Here is a 24,626-nt window from a genome sequence, read left to right as displayed (position 1 = left end):
ACCTCGTACTTGATTGTTTAAAGCTGTCTAGCAAGTAGCGATGGGGTTAAATAGTTTTGTGGATAGAAATGAACACAGAGTTCCTTCTCCTGGGTCTTTAATGTGGGGTTTAAGTTAATCATTATGAGGGTGAGTTTGTGATTTATCGTTGCTCTGGTTACCCTCAATGCCCCACAGGTTTCAAATCCTGTAATGATATCTCATGTTTTGTGTTTCATGGTTTTTGTTTGTTTGTTTGCCAGAGACACGTCTTCTTGACCTGAGTGTTTTAGTTCCCCTCTGCACCATGCCTCAGAGAAGATCTCTCTGCACATTCTTCTTCCTCCCCTGTCCCTCTCCCAACAGCGTTCTTCTTGACTTCCTATCTGAAACTTGTTAGCATGACAGTGAAAGGCAGCTGAGGCGGTGGTCTTGCTTGTTCTGATCATGCCTCAGTGTTAGGCAGCCTCCCATCCTTGCGTCTTCTCCATGTTTTCTCCCTTCTGCCTCCCCTACCCTGACTGTAGCTGTGGTCCCATCGTGTATTCGTGCCTCTCCCACAAGAGTGTCTTTTGTCCCCAATCCTCTCTTGCACCTGCAGTGATGTTCCACCAGTTCCCTAAGGGCACCTGTCCTTCTCACCAACGCGCACATGAAAGCTGTTGCTGCGTAGTGCAGAAAGCAGACAAGGGACAAGGATCTAGGTGGGATTCTTTGCCACTGCTGCATCATTGCTGTTTTCTTCTCCCAGGCCTGCCCCACAATGGACACTTTCTCATGGTTCTTTCCAATCTGGAGCACCAGTGGCATTTCCAGAAAAAAAAATAGCCTTCAACAGACTGTAGAATTCCCCAATTTCTGCAGAGCTCAGAAGAACTGTTTTGCCCACTTACACTCAGACTTAACTCATTTTTCAATTACTCTGACAGAACCCTTCTTTCTGATGTCTGGTGTCTGATTTGTGTGTCCCAAGTAAGTGGGGATGTGTCTTCTCTCTCCCACAGGTACCTGTTTCAACATAGATTTTGGCTCTGCAAACTTAACTCTCCAATGGATTTGAAACAAGGTGGCAATTTAAAGTTAACGCGGATCTTTCTCATTTGAAGGTTGTAGTAACATTTCTTCAAGATCTTTGCATCATGGAATGAAAGCTTTGCACCTCCTTTTTCTTTTTCTGTTTTTGTTGTTGTTTAAATACCTCTTTTTCTCACTCTCCTTCTTCTTTCCCTTCCTCCCCCTCTTTCTCCTTCCTCTTTCTACTTTCTTTTCTTTCTTTCTTTTTTGCCATATCATGACACATGGGAATTCTAGGACTAATAATTCTCTTTTTTTCACTTTATTCTTAACTTACTTGAGAGCTGGAAAAGTATTTGCTAGAAAATTATTCTCTGTTTCTTGGAGTAATTATTCTTCTATAATATATGTTTTATCTGACTTTTACTTGTCTTTTTTGGAAAAGTTTGGAAACAGAAATATGTATCCATAAATCCTATGCTGATTCCTTTCAGGTTCTTATTTATCCATGAAAGAGAATGATTACATCTAGCCCATTCATTTGCTTGGGAAAAATGTGAGAGAGGTAATCTAAACAGGAAGAGGAAAGTTTCTAAACAAACTGAGGGTTGCTGGAGGGGAGGTGGGTGGGGGGATGGATAACTGGGTGGTGGGCATTAAGGAGGGCACTTGATGTAATGAGCACTGGGTGTTATATGCAACTGATAAATCACTAAAGTCTATCCCTGAAAGTAATAATATACTGTATGTTGACTTAATTGAATTGAAATAAAAAAATTTTTAAAAATATTCTCTTAGTCTACTGGTCTCCCTAGTCTGGTTTATCAATTGCCTAGAAGACATGTCTTTTCTTCATTTCAGCATCCTTCCCTTTGATGGTGAGCAGGAAATAGGTGAGTTTCTGAGTGAAATCTTTTATTGCACGATTTCTCCATGCAGTGATTATCCCTTTCAGAGCATTCTCATGAGAGGCTTTCCAGTTGATACCTGCTTCCCCTTTCTTGTCTTAAAATTGACCTCTTAGAGATGAAAACAGATCTCTTCAGCTCTTAACCTATCCTGGATTTGGATCATATTTGAATCAATTTGAACTGCATCTGATAGTCTTACAGTTTGAGATTTGGGGTTACACTGGTTACAGCAAGAAGTTTACTTCTGTTTTTGTTTTTCTTGTTGTGGTGGATTCCTGTGAAACTCAGAAGACTTTTTTCTCTTCAGAAGTTTCAACAGCTGTGTTTTTCCCCCAGATGGCTATGGCTCAACCAGGGTTGTAAAATACTGCTGGTCATTGGGTTTTCAGAAATGGAACCTTTGACATAACTTGTCATTCCAATATACTAATCCTCATGCTGAATACCCTTATTTGATACTTGCAAATTAACATCTATATTGGCTTTATTAATTAAAGGTTTAGTGTCCAACATTCATGTAGTAAAATATCAATTTAAATTAAACCAGAGTTAGTGAAGTATTCTGCTCAAGGGAGAATGAAATGTTAATGAGGACTATTCTGTATTTCCTTTCTTTCAATATCATCTTAATTTTAGCTACCATGGTATCTGACTGTAGCCTTCAGGAACATTGCAATAAACATGAGTGATGAGGTAAGATATTAAGAGTCTTACATTCTAGTAAACAGTGGGGATCCCTTATGGAGAAGAACTTAGGTGTACAATACCAAATGAATTCATCCAATCCATAGAGCCCCCCCAAAAAGCCCAAAATAATCCTGTAGTTCAGTGATTCATTCAACCAACATTTGTGTAGTTAATAACAATGAAGTTTAAAATTTATTTCATAGAAGTTTTCAAATATGTGGGACACTGGATGGCTCAGTCAGTTAAGCATCTGCCTTTGGCTCAGGTAATGATCCCAGGGTCCTGGGATCGAGTCCTGCATGGGGTTCCTTGCTGAGTGCGGAGCTTGCTTCTCCCTCTGCCTGCTCTGCCTATCTGCCTGCCATTCCCTCTGCTTGTGCTCTCTCTCTGACAAATAAATAAATCAATAATCTTAAAAAAAAAGAAATTTTCAAATATGTAGCGCAACAACTGCATTGAAAATGTGAAGGATGCTATAATCTCTAAGTTAGATATCTCACCATATCAGTGAAGTCTTGAATCACCATGAGATGTGAATTTTTCATGGCACAGTCATTTTTGCTTTCATCCCAAGATTTCTTATCTTCACCAATCCAGTAACATTTTCCCCCATGTAGCTTCCAGTCTTTAGAGGGGCATGATTTATGAACAGTGGAAAAATTGAAAGAAACTGGAAGGAAAAAGGAAATAATTAAAAGAAACTCAGAACTATATCCCTAATAGCATATACTGATGAAAGCCTCTCAAAATTTGTTAAGTTATGGTCTAAAGCTTTTTTTTTTTTTGGTTTTGTTTATCTGTTTGAGAGAGAGAGAGAGTGAGTGAGAGAGAGAGAGAGCACAAGCAGGGGCAAAAAGGAAGAAGCAGACTGCCCCGCTGAGCAGGGAGCCTGACACGGGGCTGGATCCCAGGACCCCGGGATCACAACCTGAGCTGAAGGCAGGTGCTTAACCAACTGAACCACTCAGGCACCCTTGTCTAAAGCTTTTTTTGACAAAAGTATGTGGTTTTCTCAAGGTGGATTTGGAAAAAATAAAGATTAACAGACTTGCAACCATGCATATATTCATTCTTTCTTCCTTTCTTTCTCTGTTTAAATTATTCACTTAAAAATATATCATGTTCTGGAACACTACATCAAAAACTAACGATGTAATGTACGGTGATTAACATAACATAATAAAAAAATATATCATGTTCTCTATCAGCAAAACAATGTACCAGGCACTAAGATCAATCAGTGAACATCCAAGTTTCAGGGAGATAAAAATTTTAAAGGAAAAGTAGAAATTAGAGATTTTAATTAGTGATCCACCAATGAACCAGACATTTTGGGAGTTATATATCACACTGGAATAATTTTTCTTTGGCAAAAATTGTGCAATATGTGGCCCCCAAAACTCAAGAAAGATTGATCCTTCCATACAAAAAAGGATCTTGACATCCAGAAATGTGCTTGTAATAGGTAGTTTTTAATTCATAGTATTTGCCAGTAGATTTAAATGATGACACATAGGCATCCTGTATATACCAAAACTTTACTGCCCCTCAAATAAATATCCTTTAAAAACACACACATACGTAGTCACACACAATGACCTGAAGCCACTGAATCGTGAACAAAAGCAGGCAGATTTTGGAGGGGAAGTGACATTTGAAATAGGGGTAACAAGGCAAAAGTTTCTCATTTTTACACATTTTAGCTTAAGATAGACCAATGTTGGATGCCATGTAGAGTGAATAAAACTTCAGTAGCCAATCTGCAGTCTTTCTAGCCTAAAATACTGGAGAACAAGTTTGGGACAACCAAAGATGCTAAAAATGAAGGGTGAATCCCTTAAATGAGAAAACATAAAGGATGTGCACCAAGTTCTATGGCTAAAATTTTTCCAAGTTCCTGGCTGATGGATGTGAAAGTTACATTCCAGCTAAGGATTAAAGAACTGATTTGAGATTAGAGCTGCTGCCCAAAAGATAGAAATTAAAATTTGAGTCCAACTATACCAAGTTCCTGCTTAAATAGGAAAAATCAACATTTTTTTGGAGAAATACATCAGAATCCATAGATTTCTTAGCATCACTTTCACAATGTCCAGGGCACAATCTCCAATCACTTAACGTAAGAAAAACCAGGAAAATATGACCAATTCAAAAGAGAAGGGATTCAATGCAGCCTTATAGGAAATGATGCAGATATTAGAATTATCCCCAAATATTCTAAAGCAGCTGTTTAACTATGCTCAAGTACATAAAAGGAAATAGGCTTGCAATTAAAAGATACTTCCAAGAAATAGAGAATTCTGAATTTCATTAAGAAATGAAATTTATAATTGAGAGATATGTGATATGAAAATTCCGTTAGATTGCCTTAAAAGCAGATAATGAGAAGAAAAAGTGGTTAGCGAACTTGAAATTGTCCAATATAAAAAACAGGGAAAAGGAGGCGGAGCAAGATGGCGGAGGAGCAGGAGACCTGGATTTCTTCTGGTCTCAGGAATTCAGCTGAATGGGGATCAAACCATTCTGAACACCTACAAACTCAACAGGAGATTGAAGAAGAGAGTAGCAACAACTCTCTGAACAGAGAAGCGACCACTTACTGGAAGGTAGGGTGTGCGGAGAAGTGAATCCGAGGCGATATTCGGGAGGATAGACGGCGGGGGAGGGGCCTCCGTCCGCCGCTTCTGGCAAGTGATAGAGCCGCGGAGCACAAAATTGGAACTTTTAGAAGCCGGCTCCGCTGAGGGACGTCGCTCCAGTGCCTAAGCAGGGGGTGGAAACCTCGCGGGACAGTGTGGTCTCAGGACCCTCGGGGTCACAGAAACACCGGGGGTGCCTGAGTGCAGCAGAGCTCCCAGGTATCGGAGCGGGGAAGCCGGCTGCAGAGACGGAGCCGAGGCGCGGGCTCTCAGCTCGGGGTTGCCATAAACTGTGATCCGCGGCCCAGTCGGGGCACGGCTCCTCCAGCAGGGACCCAACAAGCAGCAGAGCTGGGGAGACTCCCTTTCCTCCCCCCCGGGAGGAGCAGCATGGGAGCGCACCTCGGGGATCTGCTGGGTTTGGAGACTCCACACGGGGTCGGGTGCCAGAGATAGAAATGCTTGGTCACAGGCCGAGTGAGCATGGAGTGCGGTGGGAGACCAGGGAGACAGGAGTGATTGACTGCTTTTTTCTGGGGGCGCACTGAGGAGCGGGGCCCCGAGTTCTCGGCTCCTCCTGGCGGAGATCGGGAGGCCACCATTTTCACTCTCATCCTCCAAAGCTGTGCCGAGAGCTTGCAGGGAACTAAAGCTCCTGAGAGCAAACCCGAGCAGATTACTTAGCCCGGACCGGCAAGGGCGGGGCAATTCCGCCTCCGTCAAAGACATTTGGGAACCACGGCAACAGGCCCCTCCCCCAGAAGATCAGCACGACAAGCCAGCGAAGACCAAGTTTACCGATCAAGGAGAACGGCAGAACTCCAGCGCTAGGGGAATACTGCACATCGAATTCATGGCTTTTTTTTACCATGATTCATTAGTTTTTCAAAGTTAATTCCTTTTAACTGTTTTTTTTTCTTGAATTTTTCTTTTCCCCTTTTTCAACCAACATCTTATCAATCCCTTTTTTAAAAAAAATTTTTAGTTTTCATTTTTAGAGTCATAGTCTATCCCTTCATAGTAGTTACCCTTATTTTGGCAAATATATATAAGTTGTTCTCTCTTTAAAATTTTGAGACACAGTTTTTCTAAGAGATCAAAATATACCCTAAATCTCTAGTGTATGGCTTTGTTCTAGTCTCCTGCCTGATCACATTCTCTCCCCTTTTTTTTTTTTAAATCTTCTTTCTTTTTTCAAACAACTTCTTATCAATTCCTTTTATAAAATCTTTTATAATTTTCATCTTTACAGTCATCTTCTATCCCTTTATTGTATCAACCCTTATTTTGCACATATATAAGTCTTTCTTTCTTTACAATTTTAGGAGGCACTATCTTCTAACAGACCAAAATACACCCAAAATCTAGTGTGTGGCACTGATCTATGCACTAGCGTGATCATATTTGATCATATTCTGTTTTTTTTTTGTTTTGTATTGTTCTGTTTTTGTTTGTTTTTATCTTTATCTTTTTTTTTCTTTCTTTCTCTTTTCTTTCTTTCCCTTTCTTTTCCCCTGGTTTCAGGTCTTTTCTGATTTGTTTAAAGTATATTTTCTGGGGACATTTTTAACCTGTTAGCATTTTGTTCTCTCATTCATCTATTCTCCTCTAGACAAAATGACAAGACGAAAGAAATCACCTCAGCAAAAAGAACAAGAGGTAGTACCATCAGCCAGGGACCTACTCAGTATGGACATTAGTACGATGTCGGACCTAGAGTTCAGAATCGTGATTTTAAAGATACTAGCTGGGCTTGAAAAAGGCATGGAAGTTATTAGAGAAACGCTTTCTGGAAAATTAAAAGAACTAAAATCTAACCAAATCGAAATAAAAAAGGCTATTAATGAGGTGCAATAAAAAATGGGGGCACTAACTGCTAGGATAAATGAGGCAGAAGAGAGAATTAGTGATATAGAAGACCAAATGATGGAAAATAAAGAAGCTGAGAAAAAGAGACAAACAACTACTGGATGACGAGGGCAGAATTTGAGAGATAAGCAATACCATAAGAAGCAACAACATTAGAATAATTGGGATCCCAGAAGAAGAAGAAAGAGAGAGAGAGGGGCAGAAGGTATCTTGGAGCAAATTATAGCAGAGAACTTCCCTAATGTGGGGAAGGAAACAGGCATCAAAATCCAGGAGGCACAGAGAACCCCTCTCAAAATCAATAAAAATAGGTCAACACCCCAACATCTAATAGTAAAATTTACGAGTCTCAGAGACAAAGAGAAAATCTTGAAAGCAGCTTGGGAGAAGAGATATGTAACCTATACAGGTAGAAATATTAGATTGGCAACAGACCTATCCACAGAGACCTGGCAGGCCAGAAAGGACTGGCATGATATATTCAGAGCACTATCGAGAAAAATATGCAGCCAAGAAAACTATATCCAGCTAGGCTGTCATTGAAAATTGAAGGAGAGATAAAAATCTTCCAGGACAAAAAAAACTAAAGGAATTTGCAAACACGAAAGCAGCTCTCCAAGAAATATTGAAAGGGGTCCTCTAAGCAAAGAGAGAGCCTAAAAGCAGCATAGACCAGAAAGGAACACAGACAATATACAGTAACAGTCCCCTTACAGGCACTACGTTGGCTCTAAATTCCTATCTTTCGATAGTTACCCTGAATGTAAATGGGCTAAATGCCCCAATCAAAAGACACAGGCTATCAGATTGGATTAAAAAATAAGACCCATTGATTTGCTGTCTGCAAGAGACTCATTTTAGACCCAAAGACACCCCAAGATTGAAAGTGAGGGGATGGAAAACCATTTACCAATCTAATGGACACCGAAAGAAAGCTGGGGTGGCAATCCTTATATCAAGAAATTAGATTTTAAACCAAAGACTGTAATAAGAGATGAGGAAGGACACTATATCTTACTTGAAGGGTCTATCCAACAAGAAGATCTAACAATTGTAAATATCTATGCCCCTAACATGGGAGCAGTCAATTATATAAAGCAATTAATAACAAAAGCAAAGAAGCACATTGACAACAATACTATTATAGTGGGGGGACTTTAACAGCCCCCTCACTGAATGGACAGATCATCTAAGCAAAAGATGAACAGGGAAATAAACACTTTAAGTGACACACTGGACCAAATGGACTTCACAGACATATTCAGAACATGCCAACCCAAAGCAACGGAATACACATTCTTCTCTAGTGCCCATGGAACATTCTCCAAAATAGATCACATCCTAGGTCACGAATCAGGTCTCAACCGCTACCAAAAGATTGGGATTATTCCCTGCATATTTTCAGACCACAATGCTTTGAAACTAGAACTCAATCACAAGAGGAAAGTCAGAAAGAACTCAAATACATGGAGGCTAAAGAGCATCCTACTAAAGAATGAATGGGTCAACTAGGAAATTAAATAAGAATTAAAAGAATTCATGGAAACCAATGAAGATGAAAACACAACTGTTCAAAATCTGTGGGATACAGCAAAGGCAGTCCTGAGAAAAGTATATAGCAATACAAGTCTTTCTCAAGAAACAAGAAAGGTCTCAAATACACAACCTAACCCTACACCTAAAGGAGCTGGAGAAACAACAGCAAATAAAGCCTAAACCCAGCAGGAGAAGAGAAATAATAAAGATCAGAGCAGAAATCAATGAACTAGAAACCAAAAGAACAGTAGAACAGATCAACGAAACAAGGAGCTGGTTCTTTGAAAGAATTAACAAGATTGATAAAGCCCTGGCCAGACTTATCACAAAGAAAAGACAAATGACCTAAATCAACAAAATCCTGAATGAAAGAGGAGAGATCACAACCAACACCAAAGAAATACAAACAATTATAAGAACATATTATGAGCAACTCTATGCCAGCAAATTAGATAACCTGGAAGAAATGGGTGCATTCCTAGAGATGTATCAACTACCAAAATTGAACCAGGAAGAAATAGAAAACCTGAACAGACCTATACCACTAAGGAAATGGAAGCAGTCATCAAAAATCTCCCAACAAACAAAAGCCCAGGGCCAGATGGCTTCTCAGGGGAATTCTGCCAAACATTTCAAGAATTAATACCTATTCTCCTGAAACTGTTCCAAAAAATAGAAAAGGAAGGAAAACTTCCAAACTCATTTATGAGGCCAGCATTATCTTGATCCCAAAACCAGACAAGGACTCCATCAAAAAGGAGAAATACAGACCAATATCCTTGATGAACATGGATGCAAAAATTCTCACCAAAATACTAGCCAATAGGATCCAACAGTACATTAAAAGGATTATTCACCACGACCAAGTGGGATTTATCCCTGGGCTGCAAGGCTGGTTCAACATCCACAAATCAATCAATGTGATACAATACATTAACAAAAGATAGAACAAGAATTATATGATCCTCTCAATAGATGCAGAAAAAGCATTTGAGAAAGTACAGCATCCTTTCTTGATCAAAACTCTTTAGAGTATAAGGATAGAGGATACCTCAATATCATAAAGTCGTCTATGAAAAACCTACAGTGAACATCTTTCTCAATGGGGAAAAGCTGAGAGCTTTTTCCCTAAGGTCAGGAATGTGGCAGGGATGTCCACTATCACCACTGCTATTCAACATAATATTAGAAGTCCTAGCCACAACAATAAGACAACAAAAAGAAATCAAAGGCATCCAAATCAGTAAAGAGGAAGTCAAACTCTCTCTTTGCAGATGATATGATACTTTATGTGGAAAACCCAAAACACTCCACCCCAAAACTGCTAGAACTCATACAGGAATTCAGTAAAGAGGCTGGATATAAAATCAATGCACAGAAATCAGTGGCATTCCTATACCCCAACAACAAGACAGAAGAGAGACAAATTAAGGAGTCAATCCCATTTACAACTGCATCCAAAACCATAAGATACCTAGGAATAAATTTACCCAAAGAGGTAAAGGATCGTACTCAGAAAAGTATAAAATACTCATGAAAGAAACTGAGGAAGACACAAAGAAATGGAAAAACGTTCCATGCTCATGGATTGGAAGAACAAACATTGTGAAGATGTCAATGCTACCTAGAGCAATCTACACATTCAATGCAATCCCCATCAAAATACCAACCACTTTTTTCAAAGAAATGGAACAAATAAACCTGAAGTGTGTATGGAACCAGAAGAGACCCCAAATAGCCAGAGGAATGTTGAAAAAGAAAAACAAAGCTGGTCGCGTCACAATTCCGGACTTCCAGCTCTATTACAAAGCTGTCATCATCAAGATAGTATGGGACTGGCACAAAAACAGACACATAGATCAATGGAGCAGAATCGAGAGCCCAGAAATGGACCCTCAACTCTATGGTCAGCTCAAATTCGACAAAGCAGGAAAGAATGTCCAATGGAAAAAAGACAGTCTCTTCAACAAATGGTGTTGGGAAAATTGGACAGCCACATGCAGAAGAATGAAACTGGACCATTTCCTTACACCACACACAAAAATAGACTCCAAATGGTTGAAAGACCTAGATGTGAGACAGGAGTCCATCAAAATCCTAAAGGAGAACACAGGTAGCAACCTCTTCGACTTCAGGCGCAGCACCTTCTTCCTAGAAACATCGCCAAAGGTGAGGGAAGCCAGGGCAAAATGAACTATTGGGATTTCATCAAGATAAAAAGCTTTTGCACAGCAAAAGAAACAGTCCACAGAACCAGAAGTCAACCGACAGAATGGGAGAAAATATTTGCAAATGACATATCAGATAAAGGGCTAGCATCCAAAATCTATAAAGAACTTATCAAACTCAACACCCAAAGAACAAATGATCCAATCAAGAAATGGGCAGAAGACATGAACAGACATTTTTCCAAAGAAGACATCCAAATGGCCAACAGACACATGAAAAAGTGCTCAACATCGCTTGGCATCAGGGAAATCCAAATCAAAACCTCAATGAGATACCACCTCACACCCATCAGAATGGCTAAAATTAACAAGTCAGGGAACGACAGATGTTGGCGGGGATGCGGAGAAAGGGGAACCCTCCTACATTGTTGGTGGGAATGCAAGCTGTTGCAGCTACTCTGGAAAACAAATGGAGGTTCCTCAAACAGTTGAAAATAGAGCTACCAGGGGCACCTGGGTGGCTCAGATGGTTAAATATCTACGTTCGGCTCGGGTCATGTTCCCATGGTCCTGGGATCGAGCCCCACATAAGGCTCCCTGCTTGGGGGGGAACTTGTTTCTCGCTCTCTCTCTCTCTCTGTCAAATAAACAAATAAAATCTAAAAAAAAAAAGAAGAAAGAAAATAGAGCTACCATACAATCCAGCAATTGCACTACTGGGTATTTACCACAAAGATACAAATGTAGGGATCCGAAGGGGTACGTGCACCCTGATGTTTATAGCAGCAATGTCCACAATAGCCAAACTCTGGAAAGAGCCACGATGTCCGTCGACAGATGAATGGATAAAGAAGAGGTGGTATATATACACAATGGAATATTATGCAGCCATCAAAAGGAATGAGATCTTGCCATTTGCAACCACGTGGATGGAACTGGAAGGTGGTATGCTGAGTGAAATAAGTCAATCAGAGAAAGACATGTATCATATGACCTCACTGATATGAGGAATTCTTAATCTCAGGAAACAAAGTGAGGGTTGCTGGAGTGGTGGGGGTGTGGGAGGGATGGGGTGGCTGGGTGATAGACAATGGGGAGAAGATGTGCTATGGTGAGTGCTGTGAATTGTGCAAGACTGTTGAATCACAGATCTGTACCTCTGAAACAAATAATGCAACATATGTTAAAAAAAAAAAGAAGAAGAAGAAGATAGCAGGAGGGAAAGAATGAGGGGGGGAAATCGGAGGGGGAGATGAACCATGAGAGACGATGGACTCTGAGAAACAAACTGAGCGTTGTAGAGGGGAGGGGGTTGGGGGGATTGGTTAGCCTGGTGATGGGTATTAAAGAGGGCACGTTCTGCGTGGAGCACTGGGTGTTATGCACAAACAATGAATCCTGGAACATTACATCAAAAACTAATGATGTAATGTATGGTGATTAACATAACAATTTAAAAATGAAAAAAAAGGTCAAACTAAGCAAAATAAAAATAGGTAAGGTAAAAAAAACAGGGAAAATAAGTTGGAAAAAATGGAGAGTCTCAAAGATTTGCAGGACAATATAAAAATATCTAACATATATGAAATTGAAGTCCTAGGGATGTCTGGGTGGCTCAGCCAGTTAAGCATCTGCCTTTGGCTCAGGTCATGATCCCAGGGTCCTGGGATTGAGTCCTACATCGGGCTCCCTGCTCAGCGGGGGACCTGCTTCTCCCTCTGTCTGCTGCTCCCCCTGCTTGTGCTCTCTCTCTCTCTCTGACAAATAAATAAATAAATAAAATCTTTTTAAAAATACAGCAAAAAAGAAAAGAAATTGACGTCCTAGAACCAGAGGAAAGAGAAAATAAGGGGAAAAAAGGATAATAACTAAAATTTCTCCAAATTATTTAAATTTATAAATTTATCCTTTCAAGAAACTTATCCAACCCTAAACAGGATAAATATGAAGAAAATTATATGTAAAAATGAAATAAACTGCTTACAGCCAAAGATAGAGAAAAATCTTGAAAGCAGAGAAAAATTGCATGCCATTTACAGGGATATGATTATTTAAAAAAAAAAACCCTCATTCTCATCATAAATTATAGGGGGACAGAATAGAGTGAAAAATATCTTCAAGTTGTTGAAGGGAACTAAGAAACAGACTCTTAACTATAAAGGACAAACTGATGGTGACCAGAAAGGAGGTGGGTAGGGCGATGAGTGAAGTAGGTGATAGGCAATAAGAAGGGCACTTGCGGTGATGAGCACAGGGTACTGTATGGAATTGTTAAATCACTGTATTGTATACCCAAAACTAACACTACACTGTACTTTGACTAACTGGAATTTAAATAAAAACTTAAAAAATTGCTTAAGGGAAAAAAATAAATGTCAACAAAATATTCTATATCCAATGAAAATATCTTTTTAAAATCATGGCAAACTTAAGATGCTTTCAGATAAAAGAAAACTAAAAGGATTCGTTATCAAATAGTCAGGACAATGAATGTTAGAGGAAGTTCTTCAGGCTGATGGGAAATGTTTGTAAACGGAAACTTTCATATTGAAGAAAGAACAACATCAGAAATGGCAAACATACGGGTAAAAATAAAAGCGTAAGGTGAGCAACGTACATTCAAAAGACCTTTGTTCTTGCTTTCAATATTAAGTCCACACAATGGTCTCGCTTGTACAGTTCTTCTTAGATTGATATAATACACCAAATCCAAACCTTTCCAGATAATAATGCCAAAGACATGCTGTAATTATAGCTAAAGACACAGCAACAATGCAACTGAGACTTTCAAGAACATATTTAATGAGAAACTACTATATTTTCACTTCTATATTTCTGATAATAGATACTTTGACTAGATAGTACCAACCATTTTTGTATCATGGAATATTAAAAAAAATTTCTAAAGTATAGCAAGATAAATAAATAAAGTCTACAGTCTACCAATTAACCACCTGGATCTTTATAGCTCAAGAACCTTAATACATACAAATGTTAGGGCACACTGTTGACAAAACTCTCTTCTGAAGATACTTTTGCTATAAGATAACTAGATCCTAAAAGAATTAGATTAAAAAATATTGCTTAGCTTGTAAGAAATAAGGGAAAGAGCTAAAGGGAGGTACTTAGCTAGGGGTGGAATGGGGAAGCGTTTGCATAAGTGAGTTCATAAGGGAAGGTGCCCCTCAAGGCTAATGATTTATATCAGCGCTAGGGTCATAAGACTAGACCTCGGATTCACCAAAAGGTGATGGAGTGAGTCAGTGAGACTGATTAGTTCAGGGTCTTCAAAAGTGCCTCAAGTCATCCAATCATTAGCTCCTCACTGCCTCCCTGCAGATGAAAATGTAAATAATTTTTGCAAGAAAATATCTTTATTTTTTTAGCAATTCCATCAACTGAAATCATTCAAATTAAAGTAAAAATATACCAAATGCTTTTTAAAACCTGCAACATAGCAGGAAATACAAACAGCAGATGTGGTCACAAAAGACTTTAGGTATTTAAGAAAATCATATGTGTCATAAATAATAATGTTTTAAATTATTTAAAAAATAAAAGAATAAGTAAAAAAAAAGATCAGATAATAGGACACTATCAAAAGCTAACAGGCTTGTTTGGAAATAAGTCCTTAGGATTGAAAACTCTGATCATTGGGGGTGCCTAGGTGGGTCAGTCGGTTAAGCCTCCGACTCCTGGTTTCAGCTCAGGTCATGATCTCAGGAACGTGAGATCGAGCCCCGGGTCCAGCTCTGCGTGGAGTCCACTTGAGGATTCTCTCCCTCTGCCTGCTGCTCCCCCTGCTTGTGCACACACTCTCTCTCTCTGACAAGTAAATAAATAAAATCTTAAAAAAGAAAACAAAAACAGCTTGACAGAACTTAAAGCTAGAGTTTTATTTAATACCACTACTACCACCTCTGTGGTAGGTATGGTACACTGCAACGCTTTTGCTTTGGGGATGATGTCTCACAAAATGTCCCTCAGAGTCACACGTGTTGAAAAAAATGAACATATGTTGTATCAGATAGGTTTTAGAATGTGGTCAAGGGGGCTTGGAAATATCAAATCCAATTTAATGTTTTAATGAATTCCCAGAATTTGTATATACTCTACATTGTGGACTGATAAGTCTTTCTAATAGAATTTACACCTGGATGTTCAAAAGAAGAATGGCATATAGTTTTTCATATGGAATTAAGAATTAAATTAACAGATTTAAAAATGTAATAAAAACCACTGGGAAAAAAAGAGAGCAGAAAGGCCAAATAATTGTTTTCTTGACTTTTAAAAGTGCGCAAATATGAGAGAGCAAGAGAAAGATTAACATAAGATTACCATTTACAATTGTTTTGCATGTAATAACATTACCCGGTAAGAAAAAAAATAGTATACTCATGAACTTTAAGAATGAAAATATTCTGACTATATTCTGCACTTGCACATGCCCCAACAGAAATAAAAATAATAAAATGCAATTATTTCAATGAAATACCTTTTCAAAAATCTAGAACTCTTTATAGGCTCATTTTTTTCATTTGCCTTGGATCGTTGAATATTTTTGTCATGGACTATAATGGGTCCATAAAAAACAGTGATCTAAACCATCCCTCTATAGTGGTAGAGGAATCTCTCTTTTCAGATATATTCCAGTAAAACCGATGCTACTGTACATGTCTGGTTACTCAGGAATTAGGCAATATAAAATAATGTTACCTGTTGAGGTGATTTTTCTAGGTTTATTTTTCTCAGTACAGAATTTCTCTTTTGATTCATTTTCCACTGTATTATGTCTTGCAGATTTGAACTGGGTAACTGATGAAAGAAGAAACATATTTTCCTAATTAAATAAAAAAGCATAAAACCATTGGGTTCTAGTGACTCTCTAAAGTTCAATAATGTAGAAATTCTATAGTAAGTTAAATAATTAAAAATTTAAGGGAGAAAAACAACACCATTTTTCCAAGATTTGAACTTTCCTTTGCACTCTTATTAATTTTATTAATGTCAGCTTTAGCAAAAATGAAAAAAATATGATCTGGGACCAGTGGGATATTCACCTATTTTTTTTCCTGGAGTTTTCATAATTCATTTTAATAAATACAAAATAACCAGCTGTGGACGTAAGCCTCATTTGGATAGTTTGTGTTTAGTGAGATATTGTTAAATTATATCCAGTGTCACCTGATTCAGGGGGAAGATTTTATACGCTTTGGTTTGGTTCATAATTCTGTTTCTTTCAAGATTCTGCATGTAAATGCTGCATATAGAAGCGTTGTGTGAGCCCAGAGTACTTTTTCTCCAAAGAGGAAAGTATCTTTTTTTATGAGTATCTTTTTTTTTTATAATTTTAACTGAAATAATTTAATTTCAAAATAGGGTGTATTAGGCAATTGAATCTTTAAAATGTATTTTGGTAATGAATGTATTAGTGACAAACAAACACATTTTGTTAAAAAACCGTCATTTTAGTAACAAACAAATCTATTACCTTAACAAAAAATATATAGAAGAGATTTTTCATTCTAATTATTTTTGCTTCCCTCTCCCCTAATTTTATAGCTGCAATTAGACAATATGTTAGGTTAAACTATTCAAATAACTTATCTTTCTGGGGCTTTAACTTATCTTGCTGGGGCTTATGGTGTTCATCTCAGCTAAAGGTTTGACCTGGACTTCTAGCTCTTTCTAGTTCTAGAATTCTACCACAATGCCTATTTATTTGTAACTTCCAATGCCATTCATATCTTTAAAATTAATTAATTAATTTTTAAATTAACATATAATGTATTATTTGTTTCAGGGGTACAGGTCTGTGATTCATCAGTATTACACAATTCACAGCACTCGCCATAGCAATACCCTCCCCAATGTTCATCACCCAGCCACCCCATCCCTCCCACCCTCCTCCACTCCAGCAACTCTCAGTTTGTTTCCTGAGATTAAGAGTCTCTCATGGTTTGTCTCCTTCTCGGGTTTCATCTTGTTTCACTTTTCCCTCCCTTCACCTTGTTTCTCAAATTCCACATATCAGTGAAATCATATGATAATTGTCTTTCTCTGATTGATTTATTTTGCTTAGCATAATACCCTCTAGTTCTATCTATGTCGTTGCAAATGGCAAGATTTCATTTTTTTGATGGTTGCCTAAAATTCCATTGTATACATATACCACATCTTCTTTATCCATTCATCTGTTGATGGGCATCTAGGCTCTTTCCATAGTTTGGCTATTGTGGACATTGCTGCTATAAACATTGGGGTGCATGTGCCCCTTCGGATCACTACATTTGTATCTTTGGGGCAAATACCCAGTAGTGCAATTGCTGGGTCATCAGGTAGCTCTATTTTCAACTTTTTGAGGACACTCCATACTGTTTTCCAGAGTGGCTGCACCAGCTTGCATTCTCACAATGCCATTCATAACTGCTAATATCATTCACAAGGATTCTTTGACATAGGCAGGTATGCATTGGCCTGTTCTAGGGTTTCATCTGGAAACCTGAATTCCTGGGAATATATACAATCTGTATATTACCTTTGTTCTATAGATATATGTGAAAAACTTTACTCCAAGCATTTATTCAATAATTAAAACATTTGCTATCTGAATATTAGATTATGCTGTTAGGTCCAAAGTACATGAATACAATTTTTAAATGCTGCATTTAGTTGATTAATTGTAGGCAAGTTTCTCACCTATTGATACAAGATTGATAATGTCCAGTAGTAGCTATTATGAATAAAATTACACAGAAATATACTACACAATTTCATTTCCTTTCATCTGAATGTAGTTTTAGAGAAGCTTATATTTAGTTCACTATCAAACTGCATTGTGTGATTTTGACCATAAAATATAAACATAGTCCTGACTTCTCTTTCCTTTATCAGTTCATTTGAATCCATAATGACATCACAGGCTGAAGTTCTATGGAAATATCTCTAATTTTAATTTTTTCAAATTTCATACATTTTGTGGAGTTGTCCTGTATTGTTCAAGAACCACTTGAGCAGCAAACACAATTACAACAGGTCATTAGAGAAAAATGCTTCAGCATAAATGAATCATTTTGATAATTACTTACCCAAAATGCTCAGCACAATTACTGTTACAAAGAGAATGATGATCATTGCACATCCAACTTTCAGGAAAATTCTGTGACGGCGAGGATCTACAAAGTTGGATAGATTGGACAGATAAAATTGGATAGTAAGCCCAGCAGGTAATTCCTTATATGGTTAGAGATAAGAAGGAGCTGAATAAACTTTCTTGGTTATCATGCTTCTAAGTTAATTTCCTTTGAAATACATAGACCCAGCTTCTTTTTGCTCACATGCACACACACACAGAGAACATATTTGGTTTTCTGGTTTGTGAAGAGGGGACTTATAAAACTGAGTGGATATGAATTTTTGTTTGTGGGTTCATCATGCATGTTCCACAGCATTAATCTTACAATGATCTACTCTCTACAGTCCTAAGTTTTTATATAAGATTGAAATCCTCCAGATTCTCTAATAAGTTTATTGACAACACCCACCTATTTGGATTGATCCATTCTTTTCTCTTTTATGTAATGCACCTACTTAAATAGTGATATATCACTATAATTTCATTCATTTTTATTTTAAAATATAAGTACTCTTAGGGATTACCTTGTCCAACATCTACATATTTATGGGCATATTCAAGTCCACAATCACACAGTTATTTGGTGACAGAGCTGAGATTAGGCCTCAGCTCTCCTGATTACCAAACGAGTGGCTGGTTTGCTATCCATACTATCTCATTGCCTTTTATTGGTCAAAAGATAATAATAAATCTGAAAAAGAAGCAAGAATTATTATCTTTGGCTGATAGTTAAACCAACAATCTCTAATCCAAAATAATTGCAGTGTATCAATTCCACTAGATATATGATAAACACAAACATGCATATAATACACTGAGCAAGTAATAAAATAATTGGTGTTGAAATACAACGAATTATAAAGTCAAGCATTAAGACCAATTAACCGAATGCTAATCTATTATTATAGAGTACTTGTTCTATGTTCAAATTATTACTGCTGTTAAGTAAAACATCTTTCATGGAAGCTTATTAATTCTCAGAACATAAAATATCCATGTATTTTCATTTATCATGGAAAACAATGCAAATTGTGCCAGTTAAGGTAATTGCAAGAAGAAGATGATGGTATCCCTACATATATATTTAATATAAACAACTAAGTTTACAGACCTAAAGACTTACAGAATAAAATTTCAGATTTCATTAAAAGACTGACATAAAGGATATTAGGTCATTCTCTTAGGCCCCAACGTAAGATTTACGAAAAGCATGAATTTCTCAGTGTTAGCCTGGGATAGTCTCAGTGGAATCATACTTTCCCATCGATAATCGGCTCAATTTCATCATGACAGCCTTCTTTGTTTTATCTTAGAGAACCAATGAACCTATAATATCTATTGAGTATTTCAGGAGATCCATTTATTTATTTATCCATTTATACATTCATCCATTTACTAAGCATCTTCTGATTGCCTGCTATATACTTGGTACTGTGTGAGATGCTGGGAATATGAAGATTAAGAGATTAGGGAAACTGTCTCAGCACATATGAGGCTCTGAAGTGGTAAGGAATATGGTAACTTCAAGGAGGAAAGAGGACAATAGCCAGAGCAAAGTAAGTAAGACATAGGGAGTTAGAAGAGGAAGACTAGAGTCATGTCATAGTGTATGTAGGGCTCTGTAGGACATGACAATTTGGTGTATCAAATAATTCTTTCCCTCTACAGTGATATGACACATGAGAACAGAAGTTTTATTTATACAACCCTAGGGATATGCAATGAAAGAGTAAAAAACATTTGACTTCTTGTCACAAGCACCATTGTGGGTAATCCCCAAATCTCTAAACCAGGAAAGAAGTAAAGTTCTATCTGTAAACAAAAAGTAAATCAATCAACTTTTTTCAAAGAAATGGAACAAATACAAATCCTAAAATTTGTATGGAACCAGAAAAGACCCCGAATAGTCAGAGGAATGTTGAAAAAGAAAAGCAGAGCTTGTGGCATCACAATTCTGGACTTCAAGCTCTATTACAAAGCTGTCATCATCAAGATAGTTTGGGACTGGCACAAAAACAGACCCATAGATCAGTGGAACAGAATAGAGAGCCCAGCAATGGACCCTCAACTCTATGGTCAACTCATCTTCGACAAAGCAGGAAAGAATGTCCAATGGAAAAAAGTCTCTTCAACAAATGGTGTTGGGAAAATTGGATAGCCACATGCAGAAGAATGAAATTGGACCATTTCCTTAAACCACACACAAAAATAGACTCAAAATAGTTGAAAGACCTCGATGTGAGACAGGAATCCATGAAAATCCTAAAGGAGAACACAGGCAGCAACCTCTTTGACCTCAACCACAGCAACTCCTTCCTAGACACATCGCCAAAGGCAAGGGAAGCAAGGGCAAAAATGAACTATTGGGATTTCATCAAGATAAGAAGCTTTTGCACAGCAAAAGAAACAGTCCACAAAACCAAAAGACAACTGACAGAATGGGAGAAAATATTTGCAAATGACATATCAGATAAAGGGCTAGTATCCAAAATTGATAAAGAACTTCTTAAACTCAACACCCAAAGAACAAATGATCCAATCAAGAAATGGGCAGAAGACAAGAACAGACATTTTTCCAAAGAAGACATCCAAATGGCAACAGACATGAAAAAGTGCTCAACGTCGCTCGGCATCAGGGAAATCCAAATCAGAACCTCAATGAGATACCACCTCACACCAGCCAGAATGGCTAAAATTAACAAGTCAGGAAATGACTGATGTTGGCAGAGATGCAGAGAAAACAGAACCCTCCTCCACTGTTGGTGGGAATGCAAGCTGGTGCAGCTACTCTGGAAAACAGTATGGAGGTTCCTCAAAAAGTTGAAAATAGAGTGACCATATGACCCAGCAATTGCACTACTGGGTATTTACCCCAAAGATACAAATGTAGGGATCCGAAGGGGTATGTGCACCCCAAGGTTTATAGCAGCAATGTCCACAATAGCAAAACTGTGGAAAGAGCCGAGATGTCCATCAACAGATGAATGGATCAAGAAGATGTGGTATATATATATACAATGGAATATTATGCAGCCATCAAGAGGAATGCAATCTTGCCATTTGCAACGACATGGATGGAACTGGAGGGTATTATGCTGAGCGAAATAAGAAAGTCAGAGAAAGACATGTCTCATATGACCTCACTGATATGAGGAATTTTTAATCTCAGGAAACAAATTGAGGGTTGCTGGAGTGGTGGGGGGTGGGAAGGATGGGGTGGCTGGGTGATAGACATTGGGGAAGGTATGTGCTATGGTGAGCGCTGTGAATTGTGTAAGATTGTTGAATCACAGATCTGTACCTCTGAAACAAATCATAGATTATATGTTTAAAAAAAAAGAAGAAGATAGCAGGAAGGGAAAAATGAAGGGGGGGAATCAGAGGGGGAGATGAACCATGAGAGACTATGGACTCTGAGAAACAAACTGAGGGTTCTAGAGGGGAGTGGGGTGGGGGGATGGGTTAGCTTGGTGATGGGTATTAAAGAGGGCATGTACTTAATGGAGCAGTGGGTGTTATACATAAGCAATGAATCATGGAACACTACATCAAAAACTAATGATGTAATGTATGGTGATTAACATAACATAATTAAAAAAAAAGGAAATAAAACCCTGGAATGCAAAATTGAAAATACTAGTTTTGTTGCTTGAAGTGAGCTAAAATAACTTCTAGGAAATTAGACTAATAGTATGAGAGTTTTTATGGGTGGGAGAATAAGAAAGCAACTCTAGTCCACATTATTTTTCAAATTAAGTTCTATCTTCTCATAGAAAATGAGGGGCGCCTGAGTGGCTCAGTCATTAAACGTCTGCCTACAGCTCAGGTCATGATCCCAGGATCCTGGGATCAAGCCCCGCATTGGGCTCCCTGCTTGGTGGGAGGCCTGCTTCTCCCTCTCTCACTCCCTCTGTTTGTGTTCCCTCTCTCTCTGTCTCTCTCTCTCTCTGTCAAATAAATAAATAAAATTTAAAAAAAAAAAAAGGAAAGGAAATGAGAGCACCCAGTCTAGGGAGAAAAGATAGCGAATAAGCTTTTATTGGGCAAAGTCAGAGAGGTAATGTTTAAAATTAAGGAATAATATGCTTTTGCAACCAGAGAAAACCACGCCTCAGATTCATTTGGTAACTGCAAACTAAAAAATATAAAAGAAGAAATACATTCTTTGGAAATATAGAAAAGCAAAACATTATATTCATTCCACAAGGGCAAATGCAATGAGGAGATTTAAATTATGTAAACATTTTATATAAACTTTATAATATAAAAAACTCTTATCCTAGAGAAAAGAAGAGAAATGCAACATGAAAATTTCCCTAATACTTTAAAGGATAAAAAACACACTGAATATGAAGATCTATCATCTTTCAGGTGGCTTATGTTTAAGGTACAATGTTATCTTTAGTTATATGCCTTTCTCTTTGTATTTCACAAATATTCCATTACTCAGAGGTTCATTAATTCTAAACTTCATGAAATAAAATAATAACATTTCATGTCTCCTTAGTTCAGTTTAACATTGTTATCCTATCAATATGCAAATTTAAAAAAGATAATTAACAATGTGAATTATATAGCAAAATGCTCTTTTCCTTTGTGTAAATGAATTTATCATATTATATTAAAAGGAAAGATATAATCAGGGGTACATAAAGCTGTAAAGAAAGGGGTCATAAATATAGATGTCACTGTATGAGTGTAAGTGGTCACTGTAAGAAATAAAAAGAATAGAAAGGCTATGAAAATCAAAAGCATAGTTCAACTCATCCCCCTGCTCCCCTCCCTTCCAGTAACCATCAGTTTGTTCTCTATAGTTAAGAGTCTGTTTTTTTGGTTTGCCTCTCTCTTTTCCCCCCCTATGTTCATTTGTTTTGTTTTTTAAATTCTACATATGAGTGAAATCACATGGTATTTGTCTTTCTCTGACTGACTTATTTCGCTTAGCATAATATTCTCTAGCTGCATCCACGGTGTTTTATGAAAGTGATGAGTCACTAAATTCTACACCTGAAACTAATATTACACTGTATTTAACTAGCTGGAATTTAAATAAAAACTTGAAAAAGAAAAGAAGAAAATAAAATTACAATTAACTTTGTTTCATTAAAAAATTCACTCTTATTCTTGCATTCAATCAATTTTTCTTAGAATCTAGTCTTCTATTTTTAGTAAGACATAAACAAATGCAGGATAGAAATAAAGGAGATTAAAGGTAAAATATCAGTTTTTAAAAGACCTCTAAAGCCAACTTACCAGATTTCTGAAGGGAGGATGAATTTTCTAAAGAAAGATTCCCATCAATTTTAATATCAGCATAGACTATATCTCCAGCCATTGTGCATATTAAAAAGAGAGAGAAGACCAAAAATGATGTTCTACTGAAGGGAGTCTCATAGTTCTGCAAATAAGCTTCTGGTGAAGTCAAATAATCTGCTCTCCCAAATTTGGTGGATTTCCTCTATGAATATAGGACAAAAGCAATGTGTTCCGTCTTACCAATCAAGGTAATAGATTTTTGAACACTTCATGATATGGAAGAAAACTACTATTCATCCAGCAGTTTCTTGCTCTACAGTTTGTTTTCTAGGTTTGTAATAATTTTAACATTTAATACCACAGAAGATCTCATACCCCTTTTTTCTTCTATAAACCACTTCCTCTTTTAGTTCAGACATATAGTCTCTGGTAGAAACTCTGATCATTCAGCATTTTCTCCAAAGTGGAACAGCAATTTGGAAGGGAGGACAAAAAAAAAGGGATTTTATTATGGAGGCGATAGAAATGCATCTTCTCATCTTGAAATGCATTGCATTTACCTAGGTATTACCTTTTTTTTAACCTAGGTAAAAATTCCCTTAAACCTCTTTCTTTTCCATGTGGTTTATAATATTAACATCAAACTGAGTCAAAGCATGGATCCTACAGAGGATTTCCAAGCTGGAAAATTATATTTCAGAGACAGAAATAAACTCTCTGTCAAAATAACTCAAGGTTGTGTCATAAAAAAATAAATCTTATGTTTAAATAAGGTTCATAGAATTTTCCTCTTGAGTGCAATATAGAAAACAATAGATTTTAATCTCCTGGCTCTTCTAAAGCTCCATTAATATTATATTAAAGGAATAAAAATTTAGAAGTCTAAAACAATAATGAAAAATAAGTGAATTCTAAACAGATAAGGAAAAAAAAATCAGCCACTTCCCAAAAGATAGAGATATGATAATTGATGAAACAAAGCAGGAGAAAGTGAAGTCAAAAATAAGCAGAGGGAAATACCTGAGGAAGGATCAGCCATCCATAAAACCCTCATAAGACTCAGAGCTCAGAAATGTCAGATATGAAAAATGACAGGAGGCATTAGTTTATAACTAGTAGATTGATTGAAATTCTGCACATGAAAGAGTTGATTTCCTCAACATTCATCCAAATACATTGCATAGAATGATTTAAACTGCAGTCATCCTTACCCCCTCAGATCCAAGGAATTTTATCTATGTTAATCAAATAGCTAGAGAACAGACCTTGGTTTATTGGCATTGAGGGTTCGCTCAGTATAATGGCTAAACCCACTAGGCTTCTGACATGGATGGGCTATGTATGGGTTGACCTCTGTCTCTCAAGACTGCTATGGCACTTTCTCTTCCCTGGGTTGTTCTAACACTTTATATGTTGATCTTCATTTTATACA

General features: G+C 37.3%; 1 protein-coding gene across 1 annotated transcript in view; it reads right to left on the bottom strand.

The window, feature by feature from the left end:
* LOC112830182 (killer cell lectin-like receptor subfamily B member 1B allele A) overlaps positions 1 to 23,513 on the bottom strand; it is a 29,299-nt gene extending 5,786 nt beyond the window's left edge. The window contains exons 1-4 of the mRNA XM_025879918.2: positions 23,192 to 23,513; positions 17,892 to 17,978; positions 15,520 to 15,618; positions 3,092 to 3,261 (exon numbers count right to left, since the gene is read on the bottom strand). Of these exons, the coding sequence (XP_025735703.1) occupies positions 3,092 to 3,261; positions 15,520 to 15,618; positions 17,892 to 17,978; positions 23,192 to 23,273 (438 nt within the window). The 5' untranslated portion in view covers positions 23,274 to 23,513. The remainder of the gene's footprint in view (positions 1 to 3,091; positions 3,262 to 15,519; positions 15,619 to 17,891; positions 17,979 to 23,191) is intronic.
* Positions 23,514 to 24,626: the final 1,113 nt, after the last annotated feature.

This window comes from Callorhinus ursinus, unplaced genomic scaffold (genome assembly GCF_003265705.2).
Source record: "Callorhinus ursinus isolate GAN/ISIS: 27379988/994484 unplaced genomic scaffold, GSC_fseal_2.0 scaffold27, whole genome shotgun sequence".
Classification (NCBI taxonomy): Eukaryota; Metazoa; Chordata; class Mammalia; order Carnivora; family Otariidae; genus Callorhinus; species Callorhinus ursinus.
This window is presented reverse-complemented; position numbering and strand designations above follow the sequence as displayed.